Below are 20,164 nucleotides of genomic sequence, written 5' to 3' on the forward strand. Positions count from 1 at the left end.
CCAGAATTAATATGGAAAAGGTCATTATTACAATTAATTCTTTATGTACATTCTAAATAGCTAAAACCAGTGGTTTATAGTTGAAAGTCTATGAAAAATATTCAAAATTAGCAACTTTGAGGGCAAACCTTTCTGCTTTTTTTTTTTTTTTTTTCTTTTTAACTACCTTTCTGCTTTTGAAGTGATGCTTTGCAGCAAATAGGTTCACAGCCCCGCTCCCTTCACTGGAGCTTTCACAACACCGATCTTCCATGAGAAAACCTGGGCTTGTTGAAGGGAACAAACTACTCTGTATGTAAGGACAAAAACAAAGAGGCCACCAGAGGTGCCTGAAACTGCAAGTGCAAGCTCCCTTCAGATGGCAGCACTTGTGAGACAACCCGACTCACCCAGCACCGTCAAAAACATGAAAAAACGCCTCAACCCATCCCAACTTAACATCCTATCAGAACATCAAGGGTTGGTTTTAGCAGAGCCAGCCCCTCACCCACACCCATTCGAGGATCTCACTCACCGATCCATGAGAAGCAAACCCCTGGATGTTACTGTGTTCAGTTTTTCAGCAAATTAAGTCTGAAGCACACTTCTCCTTTGCCTTAAAGGGACTGCATAGTCCTGACACATCAGCAGGCAGGGAGCCCAGTGGTTGCTACAGAGCATTTATTTATACTCATTTGGAATTTCCTGAGACAGTCCCAGCCCGGCAGCCAGCCCAGCCCGGCAGCCAGCCCAGCCCAGCGGTTTCCTTCACAGCACTTCACATGCTGTGCAATGCCTCTGGTTCCCCAAGGGTTAAAATACATTAAATGGGCAGCAGGACAAAAGGAACTGTACCAAATGACACACTAAAAAGATGCTAGGTTTTTTGTTTTGTTCTTTTCAGAAGAAGACACATTTAATTCCCAAAAGGGCATAATAAGTTCAGGTCACTTCTCTTCCACCCTGTGTTCTCCTTTCCTCCCAAGCTCTTCACCCCCCACCTCACTTATTTCTCACTCCCACATGTGGACTGAGAGCACAGAAAGGTTCATTGATATAATTTGGGCAGAACGATTACCCCTGTTGTAACCACCACTGCTTGCAATTTTGTCTGTGTTACATTCAATCTTGTTTTATTTATGCTTCTCAAATGCAGGTTATAATTTGAAGGATAAAAATAAAAAGTTCTAGTATATGTTTTCTTTTTTTTTCTGAAACACAGCCAAAATATAGAAGATATCCTTCATGCTAGTAAAAGCACTTTGAAAACAATGCACAGACATACCTGATTTTTCCATATTCAATTTTCTTGTTTCCACATAACACCAACTATTAACTGAAGTAAGGGTAACTGGGATTCCAGATGCAAGAAGACTCACTTCTCAGCATCACAAAAAGAGCCTCAAAGCCCTGAGCTCCATCTCTTTTCACCTCTGCTTACAACAACAGTTGCTGTTAAAAGTGAGAGACTCATTTAACAAGGGCAAAGGTCCTAAGACTTCACAGGACTAAAGGAAAATAACTTTATTTCCATGTTTTCCATGCAGATTCCCAAGAACAGTTAAAAAAAAAGGCAGGAGGGGGGAATGACATGAATTCTCAAAACAGTTTCCAAAATCACTGCAGACTGGAAGAGCTGTGCTTCAAACAAAAGTAGGATCTTGTGCTGCAATGGCAGGAGCAAGGTCCAAGTCCTCCACAATGCCTTCAGCTAAAATTACACAGACTTCCAATAAAAGTGCTTCCTGAAGATGGTTTCAGTGGCATTTAATATGAAGTAAAGTAATATACAATACTTCCAGGCATCAGCTTTTGGACTCTAAAGTAGGTCCTGCCCTCTAGGTAATTTTAAATTTACTTCCTTGAATTACAAGTCATTGAAGTATCCAGTATAAAACATGAGCTCAGGAAAAAAGTCTGAAGAACCCAACTTGCTTCATCTATGGACCATAAAAGTATGGAATTTTAATTGAACTTGGTTTGCTCTGTGCTCTAACTACCCCATGCATGAAGAAAAACAGCTCTCCATAAAATATTATTTGGGAGCAGTTCCTAACCATGGTTTGAAGTTTCTGCTAGAAGACAGAAAAACTCTAGGGCAGCTGACACTCAACCCATGCTTTCAGTTCAGGGAAAAAGCAAAAATTCAGCTCTTGCAACACTGCCTGGAGCCTGCAGCCACGACTTTGTGCTTGCTGGTCTTCAAGCCATATCATTCAACCAGCCAGGTGAGAATGAGCAGTGCAGAGCAGCACTGGGTGTTAGTGATGGGCATCTCTATCTCCATCAGCAGGTTCTTCACACCTGGGGAGATCATTAAAATAACCATCAAGTTTTCTGTTGTGAAAACAAACATGACACTTGGAATAGCGAAGTGAAGAGAAGAGAATGGCCAGAACATTCTTCTCAAGAGTTAGGATTCTGCTCAGAGGAAAAAAAAAAATCTCTTAACATTATATGGTTTCATTTTTCTAAAAAAAGACAGCATGATATCCTGTTTAGAGAAGAACAGATTTTAGCAGCTGTCTCCACATGCTCCATCTGTTTACCATTACTCTGTGGTTTTGAGGGCTCGACATTTGAACAGGCACTTCATCAAGTCATGCACCTTGAGTGGACTGTCCTCAAAACACTCTCCAGGCTGAAGAAGACCTGCCATGAGTGCATGTAATAACCCAAAATGAGTATCAGCACATCAGCTCTTGTCCAGCAATTCAAATATGGAGGCACATGTCTGGGTTAGCACCAGTAAAACCTAAAGGCAATTGAGCATATATGTATTTATTTTCTTGGCCTTTGAGATCATTGAAGTGTCAAATAAACTCATTCAGCTACTGTTTGCAGTAGAAACAAAACTGAGGTCAGAGAACAGCTCCCCAGTGACCAAAAAACCTGACTTGGTCTGAAGCAGAGTCAGTGTAAGGTTTGGTGTATGGGCAGCCATCCAGCTGATAAATTCTTATCTAAAAAGCAGGTTATTTCACACCCCTTCTGAAAACAGAAGGCAGAGAGGGCACAATGGATCTGTGAAAGGCGATGGATGAAACACAGCTCTTTAAAACACGTGCCTCCAACAGACCATTTCCTCAGCAATGGAGTGGCTCTGCTTGGAAAGAATGAAATAATCTGCCTGATTACAGTGATACAGTCCAGGGGAGCACAGAGCTCGGCCATACACACCACTGTCAGGTTTATGTTCCTATCCCCAAAAACAGCTGCTGCATTTTGATGAAGTTTGGATATGGGGTTCGTCTAGATTTTAATTTGTGAAAGAGTGGGCATGTGCTATTTTGTATTTTTTTTTTCTTTACAGCCTTCCAGAATTTGGCAGCTGGTTTCCATAGAATTATTTAAAATCTGCTAGCCTTTGAGGTCAGACATGAAACTGATCTGGCCCAGCCATCTCCTTCCTAGCAGATGCCTCTGGAAGGGCATAAGAAGAAAGCAAACACACAGCAACATTTCTCCTCTTGGCGTAGAGAAACCTGCAACCCAGAGACTTCCCAAGCTGGGGTGGTCCAGGATGGGTTTTGAGTCACAGTGTCAAATGTACATTTTCAGGTGCAACAGATAAATGCACCCCATTACTATCATTATCTAGTCGAAGTTCACACAGAATGAACTTCAACTACTTGTTATTTTGTGTGTCCTCAGGTAAGTAACAATCCCTACTGTTCTCCCAATGTACCTGCTTGGGAAAGCTTATGGTAAGAAATCTTGTGGGAGCAAGTAGACCATTCAAGCCTTCGAATCTCGTGAAATATTTTTTGTCTTAGAATCATAAAATCACAGAAACTTTTAGGTGCCAACAGACCTTTAAGATCATCAACTGTTAACTCAAGTTCACCACCATGTCCCTTCCCATGCATTGTGTCTACCTGTCTTTTAAACACCTCCAGGAATGGTGTTTCCACCACTTCCCTGAGAAGCCTGTTCCAAGCTTGGCAACCCTTTTGGTGAAGAAATTTTTCCTAATATCCAACCTTCCCTGGCACAACTTGAGGCCTTTTCCTCTCATCCTGTCACTTGTTGCCTGGAAGAAGAGGCTGACCACCACCTGGCTACACCTTCATTTCAGGGAGCTGTAGGGAGTGATAAGGTCAGCCCTGAGCCTCCTCTTCTCCAGGCTAAACAACCCCAGCTCCATCAGCTGCTCCTTAAACAACCTGTGTTCCAGAGCCTTCACCAACTCTGTTACCCTTCTCTGGAAACAGTTCAGCACCTCAGTGTCCTTCTTGTACTGAGGGGCCCAGAACTGAACACAGGATTTGAGGTGTAGCCTCACCAGTGCTGAGTACAGGGGGACAATCCCTGCCCTGGTCCTGCTGGCCACACTGTTGCTGGTACAGGCCAGGATGCCATTGGCCTTCTTGGCCACCTGGGCACACCCTGGCTCATGTTCAGCTGCTGGCACCAGCACCCCCAGGTCCTTTTCCTGTGGGCAGCTTTGCAGCCACTCTGCCCCAGCCTGTGGCACTGCCTGGGGTTGTTGTGACCCAAGGGCAGGACCTGGCACTGGGCTTTGTTGAACCTCACACCACAGGCCCTGGCCCATGATCCAGCCTGTCCAGATCCCTCTGCAGAGCCTTCCTACGCTCCAACAGATCAACACTCCTGCTGGAGTTGGTGTTGTCTCTAAACTGCGTGAGAGTGCCCCTGATAATTCCTCATCCAGATCAATTATAAAGACATTAAACAGAACTGGCCCCAGTACTGAGCCCGGGAACACCACTGGTGACCACCCACCAGCTGCATGTAACTCCATCCACCACCAGCCTTGGGGCCTGGCCATCCAGATGGGTTTTTACCCACTGAACAGTGGGTAAAGCCACTGAGCCACAAGCAGCCTATCTCTCCAGGAGAATGCTGTGGGAAACAGTGTCAAAAGCCTTACTTAGTCCAGGTAGCAACATCCACAACCTTTCCCTCATCCACTAAGCAGGTCACCTTGTCATAGAAGGAGATCAGATCAGTTAACCAGGACCTGCCTAATGGGATCCATGGGAAAGACTACACATCCTATTAATGTGCCATGTAACTCATAAACTGATAAGCAGTGCATGCAGTACATCACACAGGAACAGGACTGAAAATGGACAGTAAAGCTGGACTGGATGAGATGCTACACACAGTTTCATAAAGAGATGTCTCTCCTGCTGCTGTGGTGTTGTCTTGTTCTATGGGCTGAGATGGTCTGGCTGAGCCATGTATCTGTTTGTAGAGTTGCAGCCTTACAACTTTTCTCTGCAAAGGGACAGTAAGTAGTTTTCTCAGAATTGTCAACAGTGTGTTTTTCACAGCACTGAAAATGGGTTGCAAGGAAGCAGAGGCAGAGGAGAGTTGGGTATCAGTCTGCACTCTTCAGGGTGTAGACATGGCGAAGTCCCTGTGCATCCCTGGGGAGAGCTGGGGTGAAACCAAGCACTGGAAAAAAGCACTGAGAGCAGTATCGGGGAACAAAAAGGGAAGGATGAGCATCCTGGATGGCAGACACACTGTCTGAGAGAGAGGAAGGGACTAGAACTGTAACTAATGATGACGAGGGAGAATAGTGAAAGTCTAAAGGGCGATGCAGAGGATGCATGGGCATGTAAGCACATCAAGTCCTGGCAATCTTAAAAGCCATGTAACAGCCATCTGTCTCCAAATACAAAAAACAGAACAGGAGCAGAAGAGAATTACTCTAGACAGGAATACCTTTTTTTAACTTTATAACTTAAGATATGGAAAAAATTTAAAAATTAAAGAATCACACTTCTGCTGGAGGGAGGGGAGAAGAGGGGACAGGGAGAAAGGACTTAGCCATGGACTTACTGAAGTAAAAAATCCCTGCTGATATTTGTAAGCCCTTGAAACCTGACTGCCCTGATCTTGTCTTTATACTTGTATCATATGCAAATATTAGTCCACTTTTTTCAACCATGGCCATGCGCTTTGCTGTATCTTCTTGCACTGTACTTTTTTTTTTGAAAGCTGCACATTCTAGCTTTACCAAGCAGTGTACATGAAGTGTTAAAAATTGACCTATTTGCTAGTATTAGACCTGAAATTCCAGTAACAGCAGCAGAGTTGCACAAGTGTTTCCTTTCTATTATTTGATCTGCAAACCATATGACAGTGCTCCAGGCAGAGAGGTTGGCTGTGTGAAGCAACGGTAGGGAAGGGGCTAGGAGTACATCAACAATATGCCCCTCAGCAGTAAGAGACTACTCTAGACAAGGGATGTCTGGTATACATAGGGAATACTGTCTGTTCCCAATTATCAGGTAATTTAATCCTCACTCTAATTTGACCAAACCTTCAAACCCAGATATTAAAAAGTATCCCCCTCCACACACTTTCAAACAAATACTGAAGGTCAATACAAAAATATCACAGACAGGTCCTGTATATTGAAGGAAATCAACATATTGTTATAAAGGAAAAAGATACAGGAATATATTAATTTTAAAAAGAGGAGACAATTGCATAAACATTAATTACAGTGCAAGATAACTAGGGAGGAGACATTGGGCAAAATAAAGGGATGGACCGTGAGAAGGCGTAAGGGTCACATTACCTACTTCTGCAGGTAAGAAGGCTTTGCAAAAGGTAGGGAAGGATGGACAGAAAACATGAAAGAGTATAACTGGATTGCACACTCACCTACCTCTCCAAGCGTCTGAGCATTTAGTTTTGTCGAAGTCTGTGTGAAGAGTCAGATGAAGAAAATTCTCAAGAGACTGAGGATATGCTCTAAAGAGTTTTAGAGTTAGAGAGATAGGGAGCAGGAGAGCCCTTTTTGGACCTGGCTGATCTGCTAATTCCCCCCAGACACCCCAACCTGTATCTCACCACAGAGGTCAACCACTGCTTTCTGCCAACATAGTAAGTATAATTTCTGGATGAAATCAGAGGAGGCAATGGCAGAAAAAAAAGGGGAGGCTGGACACAAGCATGCTTCTGTCCCAAAGCTCAGAGCTGGTTACACTGAGACATCCTGGCAGGAATCTGTACTCTGCTACCCAGGGGAGTCATGTTACCAGAGGAAGGAAATGGAAATACAGCAGCAATGCCAACGTGGGAAGTCGAGTGCTCCCTCACCCCCTAAAAGTGCTGTGAAAACATGATACAGGAAGGGCTGCCCTTCTGTCATCTCTAATACAAAGCCTTACAAATGGCTCAAAAGAGTGGGAGGAGAGAGGTGGCCACTACAAGAAGCTTCCCAAGGACTTCTGCTCCAGTAGTAACGCTTTTGTAAGGAACATATCTAAATGCAGCCACTCAAGTGTTTACAGAAGACGACCAACTGTCATCAGACTATTTTCATCCAAGTCATTTTCCGGAAGGACCCTGTATTTTTAAAAGAAACAAAATACCTTCCCTTCCCACAGGGAGGACATTCATATGCATTATTCATAAATTGCTTTCTGCAGAAGAATCTGGGAAGTGAGGAATACTGTAGAGTAGTTTGGGGAAAGATTTACTGAGTTGTATCTTGAAAGAGGGGGAAGGCAGACAATGAAGAGAGAATAATTTCTCAAGTCTGGAAAAAGTTTATTCTTGGTGTTTTTCCTGTGACATGTGCCTGCCTACTGGTGCTTGCTCCTTACCCTAACCCCAGCTGACACCAGACAGTGCAAAGCAGTGACTTCCACCACGAGAACTTAGGGGTTTTATCACTTTTAGTCTCCAGTTCAGTAAGGCGGCACGGTACTACAAACAGCAAGACATGCCTGATGAGTCCCTAGAAAACTACTGGCTTTAAAATACAAGAGGAGCACCCTGAGCTGCCTCCCAGGGTGTAAAGGGCACATTATTTCCACAGGGAGCAGCAGCAGGCCACAGGAGAACGTCCAGGTGCTGCCCACACAAGTGCATCACAATGGCTCAGAGAAGGAAAGCCTGCATTGCTCCCTGAGCAAGCTTTCATCAGAGAGAATGAACAGTCCTCTGCCTAGGTGAGATGTAAGAATCTTCTGGGCAGCTGCAGAAGATAATCCAGAACATGACACAACTGTGGTAACCTCTGAAGAAAAGACAGATCAATTAAATCTGTTCCTTTTCTCAACACCGCTTTGGCCTCCTGCAGAGCATCAGCATCTGCATATAATGGCTTTGTATCTTGGACCATCTCTTGCCCATCACAGGCAATTTCCATTTCTAAGGACTGGGCTATCCAGAGCAGACTCCTATGTTCTCAAACTCCCAATGACAATGTATTTACCATATCCTTTCTAACTTCTTCCTGGCCCTTACCTTTCCACCAGAATCCAAAATCAGACCTGTAGTGCATTATTTGGACAACAAGTCCTGAGTAAAAGAGGATACATGGTCCCTGGTCCTCTGCAGTCTCATAAAGGCCTTTAGGTTGGCCAAATGTAAGTCAGTGCATTTTTAAGCTTTCTGCCACTGAGGCAAATGCACCCTTGGATTACAGGCATTAACTAGCAGTTGCAGAAACACTTATTAATTCAAGTAAAAAGCTGGCATTCACTGTGAGAGCACGTGCTTCAGCTCCAGCCATCTGTCCTTAAGGCAGATCTGGCATCAGTGAATGTACTACAGCATAGTGATGAAAATTTTGATATGACTTGTGATAGAGATTATGTGAAATCACTGGAGGATCACTCACCCTTCTCCCCACAGATTTCAGGGTCCCACCCTACCTTGTTTTTAAATACTGAGCACCACCAGAGTGACTCACAGGATCACTTGTGGGTGAGGCAGCAGCCTGGATCCCAGTGACAGCCATCTGCCCATCCCAAAAGCTCAAGATTGCAGGCCAGTTCAGCAGGCTCTCCTGATGGCAAGATCCTCTCACCAGCTGTCAAAACACACCTTGGGCATATACCCATCTCCATTAACTCCAAAAGTTACTGGAAACAGGCTTGGAGCAGGGAGAATGGTATGTGAGGAATAGGTCTAAATAGTCCCTCAATACACAGTCCTGACTCGAACAATTACCCTTGCATGGCTGATTTGCTAAAAATACAAACTCACCTGAATCCTGGTCACTTGCATCTGCTAAATTAAGCAAACTCAGAGGCTGCTGAGTGCAGAGCTTGGTGTGTCAGTGGCACTGCAGCGATACCTCAGGGACAGCCATCCTGCAGGAAGCAGCAAGAGAGGCTGGCAGCTGGGCTCTTGGGGCAGGTACCTGCAGTACTCAGAGTAAAGGCTCCAAGCAGACAGACTACTACCTTTCAATCAAACACTTTCAACTGCTGACTTCTTCATGTCTGTAAGTTCCCAGATTGATGGTCTGTAATGAGGAATGGTGGATATTCTGCTAAAGTTAGTAACAGTGGTAATGTTCCGGTGCACAGCATTTTCTGCTTAAGACTATATTTACATTATGAGGTTAGAAATCATGCAAAATTCCTTGCATATTGCTAATATGAATGAGGAAAATTGAATCAAAGGAGAGATTGTAAGTCAAATAATACAGTAATTGAAAGAAAAGTGTGTCTGCAAATCTTTGGTAAGAGTTGTTACAAATCGATGCGGAGGATGTGTGATAAAAACGTTTGCTCTAAGGAAATGTGTGTTCTATTTATTAGCTTCAATTAAAAGGGTTAATAAGTTAGCTGGGGTTTTCATAATACTTTCCAACAGTTGCTTAAGCATTTATATACCAGCAGATGGAAAACACATTTATTAAACATTTGGTCTTTGAGTCATGCTGACGTTAGTATCTCAAGCAACATTAATTCAGGCAGCAGCTTTTTGTAATGGCCTCATTCTCTGACTAACTGGTGCACAGTTATAACTTCACACAGGAGTCAAGAAAACTGCTCAGATACAAAGAAAATCTGACCAGAAGCCCACAGGGTGCTCCAGAGTAACTGTGCACATATAAAATATGCAGAGAGATGCCAGGCTGCTGCAGAGGAAACAGCGGTCCAAATATGGTCTGTATCTCTCATCAAACCACCTGTGGTCCCAGAGGCCTGGCTTGCTCTAGGGAATGGAGCTGGATGCCCAGGTCAGCTGGGAGTGAAAAGAGTAAACTGGGAGCAAAGACACTTTGACAGCTGCAGACTGGCTATTACAGCAGAAGTTCCTTGCTTTACAGGTGTAAGGACATGAACGGTAAAAATGATGTTCAGGTGCTACAATGCCACTGCTTTAAGAATTGTGCAGGAATCTAAAGCACGGAGAGGAGTTAAACATGCAGGGAAACAGCACAAATGAATGCGTGCAAGATGTAGCGCTTCTGTGTGTAGAGAAGCATGTTAAAAATGGAATGGGAAAGCGTGAAAAGATAAAGCCATACACTAGACTGAGGAGAAGGCACAGACAGAAGGGAGGAAAGAGAAAGGGTCAGGGAAATCTCCAACACTATGTAGAGAAAACGCTATACATTTGCTTTACTGCAAAAGAAAGGGTTTGTGCAACAGCCTTGCTATACTGACCCCTGCAGCCCATCCTTCTCAAGAAAACTGGAAATGCTTTTTTTAAGTCTGTTATGAAATGACTGACAATTCTGCAGTCTCTGGGTACAGAGAATGAGGTGCTTAGGGAAGTCAAATAAAATAGATGTTTTTATTACAGTTAGGGACAAATACAGTTTTTAATCCTTTATCGTTTCTAAATCAGTCTCCTATGTTTGTTTTGCTGCTTCTTTGTTTTCCACATCGGAATAAACAGAATTAGACTGGAAGTTTATTCAGAACTTTCAGAATATGTGTTTTGAAAAAGAGTTTTCACGAACCAGTTGTTAGTGAAAGGAATGAAAATCCATCCAGAACTATTTCCAAACTTCCCTGTAAGTTTTCTGCTTGTGCACTGTGCTTTTTGTAGCTGACTGGAAGACACTTCTACAGATACCACTACAGAAATGTTAGCAGAGCCTCATTAAATAGATGAATTATGCATCAGTCCTAGCACACACAGAAGGTAACAATTACTGGAAGTTTCACCCAGCAGTTAATGGAGACACTAATACTATTTAGAGAAACAATCACCTCATTTATTTTTTTTTCTTGTACTATGCAAAGAGAAATTAATTTGTATCATGTACCAAACCAGCTGCAAACTCCCAATAGCTCCCCACACACAGAGGGTATTTCCCAGCTCCTGAGGCAGGTTCTTGGATGACTGCACAACATGCCCTGGACTTGCACTGCACTCCTTAACTCCGGTGAGTTTACTGGACTGAGCAGTGAGCTCACATGCCACCAGGACAGACTCTAAAGAGCAAACAGTTACGACTATCCAGCACCTGATAAAATAAAGCAAAGTTTTCTCCGAGCACCAATTTATCTATCACTTTATCTATCACTAGTGTCACAGAGGATTCAGCTCTTTTCTGAGCAGACAGCACAGCTTTGACAAAGTCTAGTCCAAAATCACTACGAAGTCACAAAAGTAACTTCCAAAATGGATAAAAATGAACAAATAAGCTTGCAGCCCAAAGAAATACAGTTCACTACAAGACCTCTGTGCAGTGAAACTGTGAAGAGTGATAAAACTTTTAAGTCAGCAGCAAAAAAAACTATTAACAAACAGCACTGAAGCATAAACCTGTCTCTCTCTAAACTCTGTCATTTATTCACCACATTTGAGGTTCATCTCTTTACCGAGATAGGCAAGAGACAGAGAAACTTATGATAGGTGCTTTCATTATATCATCACTTGCTTTGTAGTTTATCTCCCATACACACTCACTAAAATATTTATAGCAAATGTATTTCCCATAAATACCCCTTAAAAAAATCTCTATACAAATGCAAAATAGCTAGATCCTTTCCTGGAAATAAGCTCCAAATTCAAGCATTCTCTACAGATTACATCTGCAGCAGCAGTAGTCCATATAGGCTTGTACACTGAAAAAAATTACCGAAATGGCACATAGGCATAATCGTTTGATAGTGCAAGTACTCACATTCTCAAGTTAACCAAAGCAAACCAGTGCTTCTTAGTCACTTCATACTTGAATGAAGCTGAACATGTGGTCAGACTTGCCAAAATATTCAAGTAACATAAATGCAGCTTAGTAGTCTCTAACAAGTCTTTCTAGTTCTTTTTCCTGCTGCTGATTGATTCAGAGGGTGCAGAAAACACCACCCCTGAAAGTTTGTCTTTCCACTCTTAGAGCTCCGTGCAATTAAGAAACTTGCTTCAATACCTCCAACGCCCAGATCAGCTCCTGCTCATCCAAAGGCATGCTCTCCCAGGCAGCACAGCAGCACAACAAATCATAGGTATTTGCAGCCCAATATTCTGTCTATTATGAACTGCCGAGGATTTGGAGACACGGGCGTACATAGCTGCGTGTTAGAACGCCAGCCTCAAGGGTTTGCAAAGCCAACAAGTCCTGACAGTTTCTGCAAAATGTTGTCCAATTTAATTCTGAATTAAATACTTGCAATTTATTACAGCGTCTTTCTACAAATAAGGGAACAAACAGCTTTATCCTGCAAGAAGCCTTCTTTGCATAACAATCATGAAACGAAAACTTCATCTTGCATTAACATATCCCCCAGTACAAGCATTTAGATTGTTTTAGACTTACACGTCAGCCCACCAACTTTTTCAATAGACAATTCTACTGCAGGGAGAAAAAAAATTAGTAAGCCGATCAGTAACACTCCATGCCCAATTTTTCTTTCCTTGTAAGCAGAGGAAATTTTTCTGCATGACTTAAGTTAAAGGCATATTACAAAGAAAAGTCAAGTTACATGGGGGGTTTAGGCAGCAAACAGCTACAGTTAAGTCACACAGCAGAGGTTTTGCAGTCCACTTTCTCAAAAGGATTACTGAAGGTTACAAAAGGATATGGTTTCTGTCTTAAAGAATATACTTCTAATTATATAAAAAGGGGGTGGGGGAAGGGAATAGGAATATCTTATTTCAGCAGATTTAACATTGGTGAATTTAACCTTAAATCACCAACTGATCATAGTAATTCCAAAGACTTAATGTAACTTTCACTAGCCTTTAGAAGAAACTTCTTGTTTTGCATAAACTGCACATAATGACACTCCATATTTCAACTGTCCTGCACACAAAATGTTTTAATCCCATGCTCTAATTAGAGTAATTCTACAGTGAGCACAGTGAGCAACCAACAAGCTCCTGCCATGCACTTGAAATTTTCCATGTAATCCTACTGTAGCAGCCTCAGCTTTAGTGGGCTAAAACTGTTTGTGCAGTGATCAGAAGAGGAAAATATTGACATAACCACAGGAGGAACACTGCTGCTGTGCTGTTATCAGTCGTTCTGCAATCTCTGCCCCCTCCTGACCTGCCAGCCCTCCTCAGCAACCTTTGAACATGCCAAGCAATCCATTTCACAGAGTATCACCCAACCAAAACAGACAGTTTGGGAGCTTCTTACAAATAACAAAGAAGTGAACACCTCTTCAGGATATTGCTTGAGAAATGTTTTTATGCTTTGCGGAGAAGCAAGCAACAAAAATTAGACTGACCAGTAAGGGTGACCAGGAAGAGCTGGGTATTTGATGTGCAAGAGTTGGTTAATCTCACAAATTAGTTACAGACACAGGGTAACAGCCACATGATTCTGCAGCAAAGCCCTAGGCCTCCCAGAGTCTAGAGTAAGCCCTGCAGGTCCTTGAGAGCAAAGCACACTGCATGCTGAATGACTGAGTGCCAGCCCTTAAGTCTTCCCAAACAACTTTCCACACTATAAATATTTAAAAGATTATCGGGGTGGGGGATGGGGGGGAACAGATGGGCTCTGATCTACCAGGAAACATGTTTTCAGTATTTAAACTGCCATTACTTCCTTTTCCTGCTCGCACAATGTAAGAATTTTTTTAATTAATAATCCAAAGGGGGAAATTGTTCCCATTTAGTTACCTGTAGCACTGCCGTTAGTATTTGCTGGGTAGGCCATGTTTGCTCAGTGACACATCCACAGCTAGGCTGTTTGATGTCATGCAAATGCCATGCATCAAGTCCAACCAGACATGCAACCTGGAACAAACAAGTAAAAAGCAGTTAAAAATATGCAGTTTTAAGAAGTTAGGTACATTAAGGCATTTTTGAGTGTTTAAAGTGTCATCTTCAGTGCAAACTTCAGCACAGCAGTAACATGCTCCTCTTAAATCAGCCTCCTAGCTATCACAATCCCCAAAGGTGTCCAAGTGCCTGAAGCTGAACTGTAGTTCTTTGAGAACCTCCAGATCTGTCGTCAGTGAGGATCTAACCAGCTGAATTTGCAATTGGCCTTGTTTTTTTCTGGCCTGCCCTCAACTTTTTTGCAGCTGGTCTTTAAACTCCCCTGTACCATCACAGATTCCTCACATTTGCTAACATGTGTATAAAGTTTTAGATTACCCAAGATCTTATGTAGGCAGGGTTAGAGGATTTTTTTAGGTGAAGAGCACCTACAGAAGTGCAGTACCAGCGAGTGGGGGACCAGTTGCAATTTCTGAGCTCAGATGCCCCCAGGGGAGGTGAGGGAAGAAGAACCCTCAGATGCAGCCAGAGCAGGCATCCCCCTGCCTGACAAACCTAGACACTGACACCTACTGTGTGGAAGCTGGCAGGGTGGGGGGGACCAGAGGTGGCACGGATGCTGTCAGGAATGGTGCTTGTCTGACTACTAGACCTCTCCACTGCAAGTTCAGCAGCAACGGGTTCTCCGGGTGTTAGGTTTTCTTCCAACCCACTCATGGCAGATTGAACCAATAAGCAGCGCTTGCCTGAAGCTCAGGCTGCAGGTACAGAAAAAGGGCACATTTGGCTGCTGAGAAGAAGCCAAATGAGAGGTAGAGACCTAATCAGCAGCAGTTCTGTGGCTAGCTGCCTGCTGGCCATCTCTGCAAAGCCAGACTCATTAGCTCTGCAACAGGGCTCCTGGCTCCTCCTTCCCTGCCCACCTTCGGTGCAGTGGGCAGCCTGACTACAACTTCCATGCTTGGAGCAACAGATCTGACTCATATGGGGCTGCAGAGATGCCTCTTCGTGAGTCTGCTGCGAGTTTTCTGCAGTCCAAACAGCATTTCATTTTGTTGACTCAGATAGGTGGAGCTTAGGTGTATGAAGAACACTCTGCTTTGCCGACCCCTGTCTGACTTGGGCTGACAACTCCTCAACAAACTACTAGTCACATTTTTCCAATTATATTTGATTTGGCTCTGACAGTATGTGCAGGGAAGTATTTAAAAGCTAAGCAGATTAGCAAAGTAAAAGAAAATCAAAAATTAATGAGCGCAGGCACCATGTGAATTTGAGTCAGAGATACACTGACTGATAGAGAAGCTGGCTGTCTTTAGAAGCTGACGGAGCTCCATCACACAAGCTAATACAGCTTCGCTTTCTCCTTCAAGGAACACATGCACAAATGCCTTCATTTTTAGTACAATCCTGATACCAGTTTCCCAAGAATGCAGAAATATCTTCATTGCAATTCCTCCTGCCCTAGCTCTACCCTATATGCTGGCGTTTACCATCTCTTGTTCAGTGGAGGGCAGGACATGAAGCTGCCATAAAGACTGTGTAAGTGAAAGGCTACAAACAGCAAAATAAAGCAGGAATCCAACACAGGCCATGATGCAGAGAAGTCTATCACAAGATTCCAGGCATAACGATAATTATCAAATTTCTGAAACAATAAAGCATGACAAGAAAAAAACAGAAAAACATTTTGCTGGCAGAGTTTGCAGCCAGGACAGAAGTTTTAGATCTGTGAACTTTTAGGAAAATATTATCTACTTCCTTTCAAACAGAGATATTTTAAAGAATCACTCCCATCTCTGCTTGCTCTAAGGATATAAAGTTATGCTTTAAGCTGAAGACAGGCAATTTTTACTGAGTCACAATGAATGCTTACTAGAAAATTATCATCAGTCTCCATGTGAAGTTGCTCAGGACAGCCACTGTCTCAGGGCAGGCTGCACTTAGCAGGGCATCAGAGTCTACCAGCAGTGTATCCTGGTAAAGGTAACTGATTTACCCACTTCTAATTTGTTCAGCATAGCTCTTTGCTTTTTCAGGAGTATTAACAACAGGTGTACTTCCCTGCTTTCATTATATACACTGTACAAGGGGAGACCTGAGAGCATGCACCCATGGGTAAGAGGGGATCCTGGGCGGGGACACACCTCTTTTAGGTGCAATGCAGTCCCAAATATGAGTGGGTCAACCACAAAAATGAGGCCCGACTGTGGCATGCCTCATCATGGGTTTAAAAGTAAAATCTGTTAAAAACACTGGTCACCATTCACAGGCCCACATGAGGAGAGCTTCCCAATAGCAAGAAACAAATGTAATTGAGGTGAGAATTGACATAAAGTTAATAAAAACAGTGCTGAAAGTCTAAACAAGGCCAAGATCTACATTTTGTTGTGGCTTGAAGAGATGTAATTGACCTGTTACAAACTGCCTTTGGGTATGCTTCTATTAGTTTCAAAGCTATGCAGGCTTGAGTACCTCAAGCAATCTCACTTGCTGCTCCTGAGCTTAAGTGAGGATTAATTAAATTATTCAGGAAGCATATTGAGCCCAACAGATAGAAAGAACAAAGAGAGAAAAAACACAAGATCTAATAATTTGTTAGCTAAGTGGAAGGATTTATAATTGATTCCTTTCTTTTCTTTTTTTTTTTAAGATTAAATGTAACAGGAATTGACAATCTACCTATTAAACAGCTCTTTAAGTACAGAAAAAAATCTGATCTCGCTCAGCAAACTCATGAAGGAAGGGAATTTTGTTAAAATGTGCTTTGAGCCATACATTGGGAAGTGTATTTCTGAAACAGCAACAACACATACATGGATTATTTTTAGAATGGTGCCACATGTGATTCCCCAGCTGCACACACCCCAGAAGCTGCATTTGGACACAAGTCTCTCATGTGGGCGAGGCGCAGGACAATACCGGAGGCCAGCTAGAATACTGAGAGGAGGAAAACAGCCTCCTCTACAGCAAAGCATATTCTCTCTGGTAGAGACATCTTACACAAGAAAATTAGTAGAGGAGCTTATATATTCCTTTCCCAACTCTTCAGCTCTTTGCTCATGTGTTTTTACATGCTCAACCCATGCTTGCCTGTGAATACTGTGATTTACAGATCCTAGGGCAAATGCAAAACAAGCAGAGACTAGCCACATGAAGAATTATTGCTCAATGAAGCAGTTGTTTAAAGTGTTTTGCATTAGATATTCAAACTCTCTTCTGCCCTGAGGTTCAATGGCAGAAAACTTAAACACACATGATCCTCAGTTTCTACAAACGTTCATGACACCCCAGCATTTACAGGTTTTTCCAGAATGGTGATTATTTAGGCAGAACATAAAGCCTATGTCCTAATCCTGTCCTAGTCACAAGGGAAAAGAACCGTGCTCCTCTTTTGTGCTGCATGTAGCCAGGTCACTGACAGCTATTCTAGTGTTTCAGCACTAGAAGTATCTGAGTACGTATAGATCAGTTCTGGCATCCATACAGCAGAACTACAGAAATGTAGTAGCCTCAAGAGGCACAGACCTTGCAGAAAATCCAGGCTCACACTTCAGTCTGATGTTTGCAGGAGACACTTAAGATAGAAAACAGTTGAGGTTTGGTCTAAGAGCAGCTGTAGAATAGCATGTTGGCAACACAGTAATTAGAGGAGAAATATAACTCAGCTCTTAACTCAGAAAAGCAACCCTGAAAGTCCTCCAGTCCAGGGCTGAGGTCACATGTGGGAAATGGCGATGGGCACACGCTGGTTTGTGGGATTCAACAGGACAGATTTTGGCTTCCCAGGCAAGGAGGCTTTAGGCTAAACAGATAGGTATGTAACTTCTTTTTTCTCATGGCATGCAGATTCGTAAGAGCAAACAGTCACATCAACCACTCCAAGCAAGCTCCAGATCAACACTGTATTTTGAACCACTCACAGGGTGAATGTTGCTCAGACTACAATTCTGTTGTTTAAGATCTGGATCAGAACTGTGAAGGATTCAAAGCTACTGGCTCCCAGTTGTTCAGATGGATTCAGTCAGGGGATGGTTCCAGGAGAAAAACCAGCTCTGCAATCCTATCCAGCAAGTGCAAAGAGGTGATTAAATGGCTTAGGGTAGAGGGGTTTGACAGAGCAAGTCGACCCATGAGATGCAATACTCAAGAAGAACTGGTACTGCTCCATTCCTGCTATACATCAGTGCCAACAAGACTTCTGCCTGAGACTTCCCTCTCACATGTGGGTCGTTCTAGCAGTAGAACTTGCCCAGTTTCATTCTGCAAGACTCTGATAACATTTGCAAACAAGAGCCAAGATACATGCAAAACCCATCTAAAAACACAGATGGTAATTTCTCTAGCTGCAAGAAGAAATTAGCACTGGGAATCCCTCCTGCTCAGCTGGAGTGGTGAGCACTTTTCAAACTTGTGCTTCTCTACAGGAAACAGGAATGTCTGCAACCTGTATGTACCAAGTATGCCAGGTGCAATTTAAATGAAGCAAGGTCTGTTGCCAACAACAGCAAAGGAGAAAGTATGTGGGGAGTTGCTCTGTGGTTGGTATCTACCTGGGATAATGACTGTATCCCTGATACTTTCTTTTCAATCTCACTCCTACTTTGGTTGTGTTCTTCTTACCCTTATATTTATCAACATGAGTGGCCAATAAATTGAAAGGCGACATTTGTAAGGGAGAAATATCTTTTTTTATAGATGCTATTTTAGAATTAAAGATAAAGAACAAGTAAGAATGCAGGCATATGAAGATTTTTTTTCAGGTCAGACACAATAATCAACTTCGAGATAAGGGTTGTGAATGATTTTAAATTTCACTTAATTATTTAATCATGTAACAATTCACCCATTCATATACTTTCCACAGCAAATGTCTTTCTAATGTTGCATCCAAATCACAAGCAAAATTATGCAAGTTGCTGTTCAAGTCTCACTAACTGAACAAAATAAATCAGTAGCTAGGCCACCCTAAAATGCAGAACGAAAAATCCCCTGGGACCAGTGTTTCCTGCAGCATCTCTCAGGCTGCAGTCAGCTGTGATTCAGTCTCTCCATCACAAGATACAGAGATGATTCTTACTATATGCAGTGTGACAGGTAATTTATTTTGGACAATATTTAAGTAGTCAACCAAAAGAAGTCACCTCTCACTATGGGTTTTTTTCTGCAGAATCTGCAGTAGGATGAGAGCAAAAGAAGCCTTGTAAATCCTTTCAACAAGCAAGTTAATTAAGGAGATATGGCTACGGTCAGCATGAATTTACCTGCCTGCTTTCCTTACTCCATCCACTTTTGGAACTGGTCTGTAAAAAAGGTCTTTCTTTACAGCAGAGCTCCAGGCAAAAGCTGAGCTAAGCTCTGTTAAGAAGAGAGTGATGGCTCAGAAACTCTGGGACCTGAGTCAGCAAGCTGAAGAACAGTCAGAGTGCTCCCAGCCAGGGCAAATGCTTCCCTTCTGTCAAAAACAACAACAAATAATCAGGCCCAACTCTAAGCTTTGTTGCTTTTGAACCCCAAAGTCCCAGCTAGTGCAATGTCAGGCTCCAATTCTCAAGCTATGTTGGAAATCAACATAAATCAGTTTCATGGGATTCCCTCAGTTGTCTTCTCCCCCAGCCCCCCAGCCTCTATCTCCAGCAGAGTTGCATTAAGCTTCTCTGCCCACCTTGTTATTGCAGGAAGTGGAGAATAAATGTGCAACCTTCAGTAATGTAGGGGTCTGAGAGGTTTTCTTCTGCATACTTGAAAATGATCTTCTCACCTCCTGAGTGGAGCTTCCACAAGTGCTTCTGCTTCACTCTCCCAAGCCACCTACCTGCTGCACAGGAGCAGGGCTTTACTGGGCAGCTTTCAGTACAGAAAAAGCCCCAGAAAATGGATATACATGGAAATATTTCCAAGGCACTGGATCCTTCTCGCTATTCAAAATAACCCAGCAATTTTCTGAATTTCTACAAGTATTGCTTTGTCACATTTGCTACTGATAGCAGAAATGGTCTACCATCAGCTGCTGGGTTTTAGTTTCCCTTCCACATGGAGTTATCCCAGTAGTGTCTGGAGGATTCAGAAGAGAAAGCAGCCATTCTACACAAGCCACTCATTGACTTGCTGGGGAAAGAAAGAGAGAAAGTGAAAGGATTTCAAAATAGTACCCAGCAGAAATAAACATAATAAGCATTCTATAGAGGCAGACAAATGATCCATCCAGACTATCTTGTTTTCAATAGTAGCAACAACAGATACTATTTAAGGCTAATACAAGTGCCTGATGATG

General features: G+C 42.8%; 1 protein-coding gene across 3 annotated transcripts in view; it reads right to left on the minus strand.

Annotated features, from left to right (window-relative positions):
- Nucleotides 1-20,164, minus strand: part of KANK1 (KN motif and ankyrin repeat domains 1) — a 129,476-nt gene that overhangs the window by 36,526 nt on the left and 72,786 nt on the right. For all 3 annotated transcript variants that reach the window (XM_039566917.1, XM_039566918.1, XM_039566919.1), the window contains one exon: nucleotides 13,789-13,905. In XM_039566917.1, coding sequence (XP_039422851.1) covers nucleotides 13,789-13,825 — 37 coding nt within the window. In that variant the 5' untranslated portion in view covers nucleotides 13,826-13,905. The remainder of the gene's footprint in view (nucleotides 1-13,788; nucleotides 13,906-20,164) is intronic.

This window comes from Corvus cornix, chromosome Z, assembly GCF_000738735.6.
Source record: "Corvus cornix cornix isolate S_Up_H32 chromosome Z, ASM73873v5, whole genome shotgun sequence".
Classification (NCBI taxonomy): Eukaryota; Metazoa; Chordata; class Aves; order Passeriformes; family Corvidae; genus Corvus; species Corvus cornix.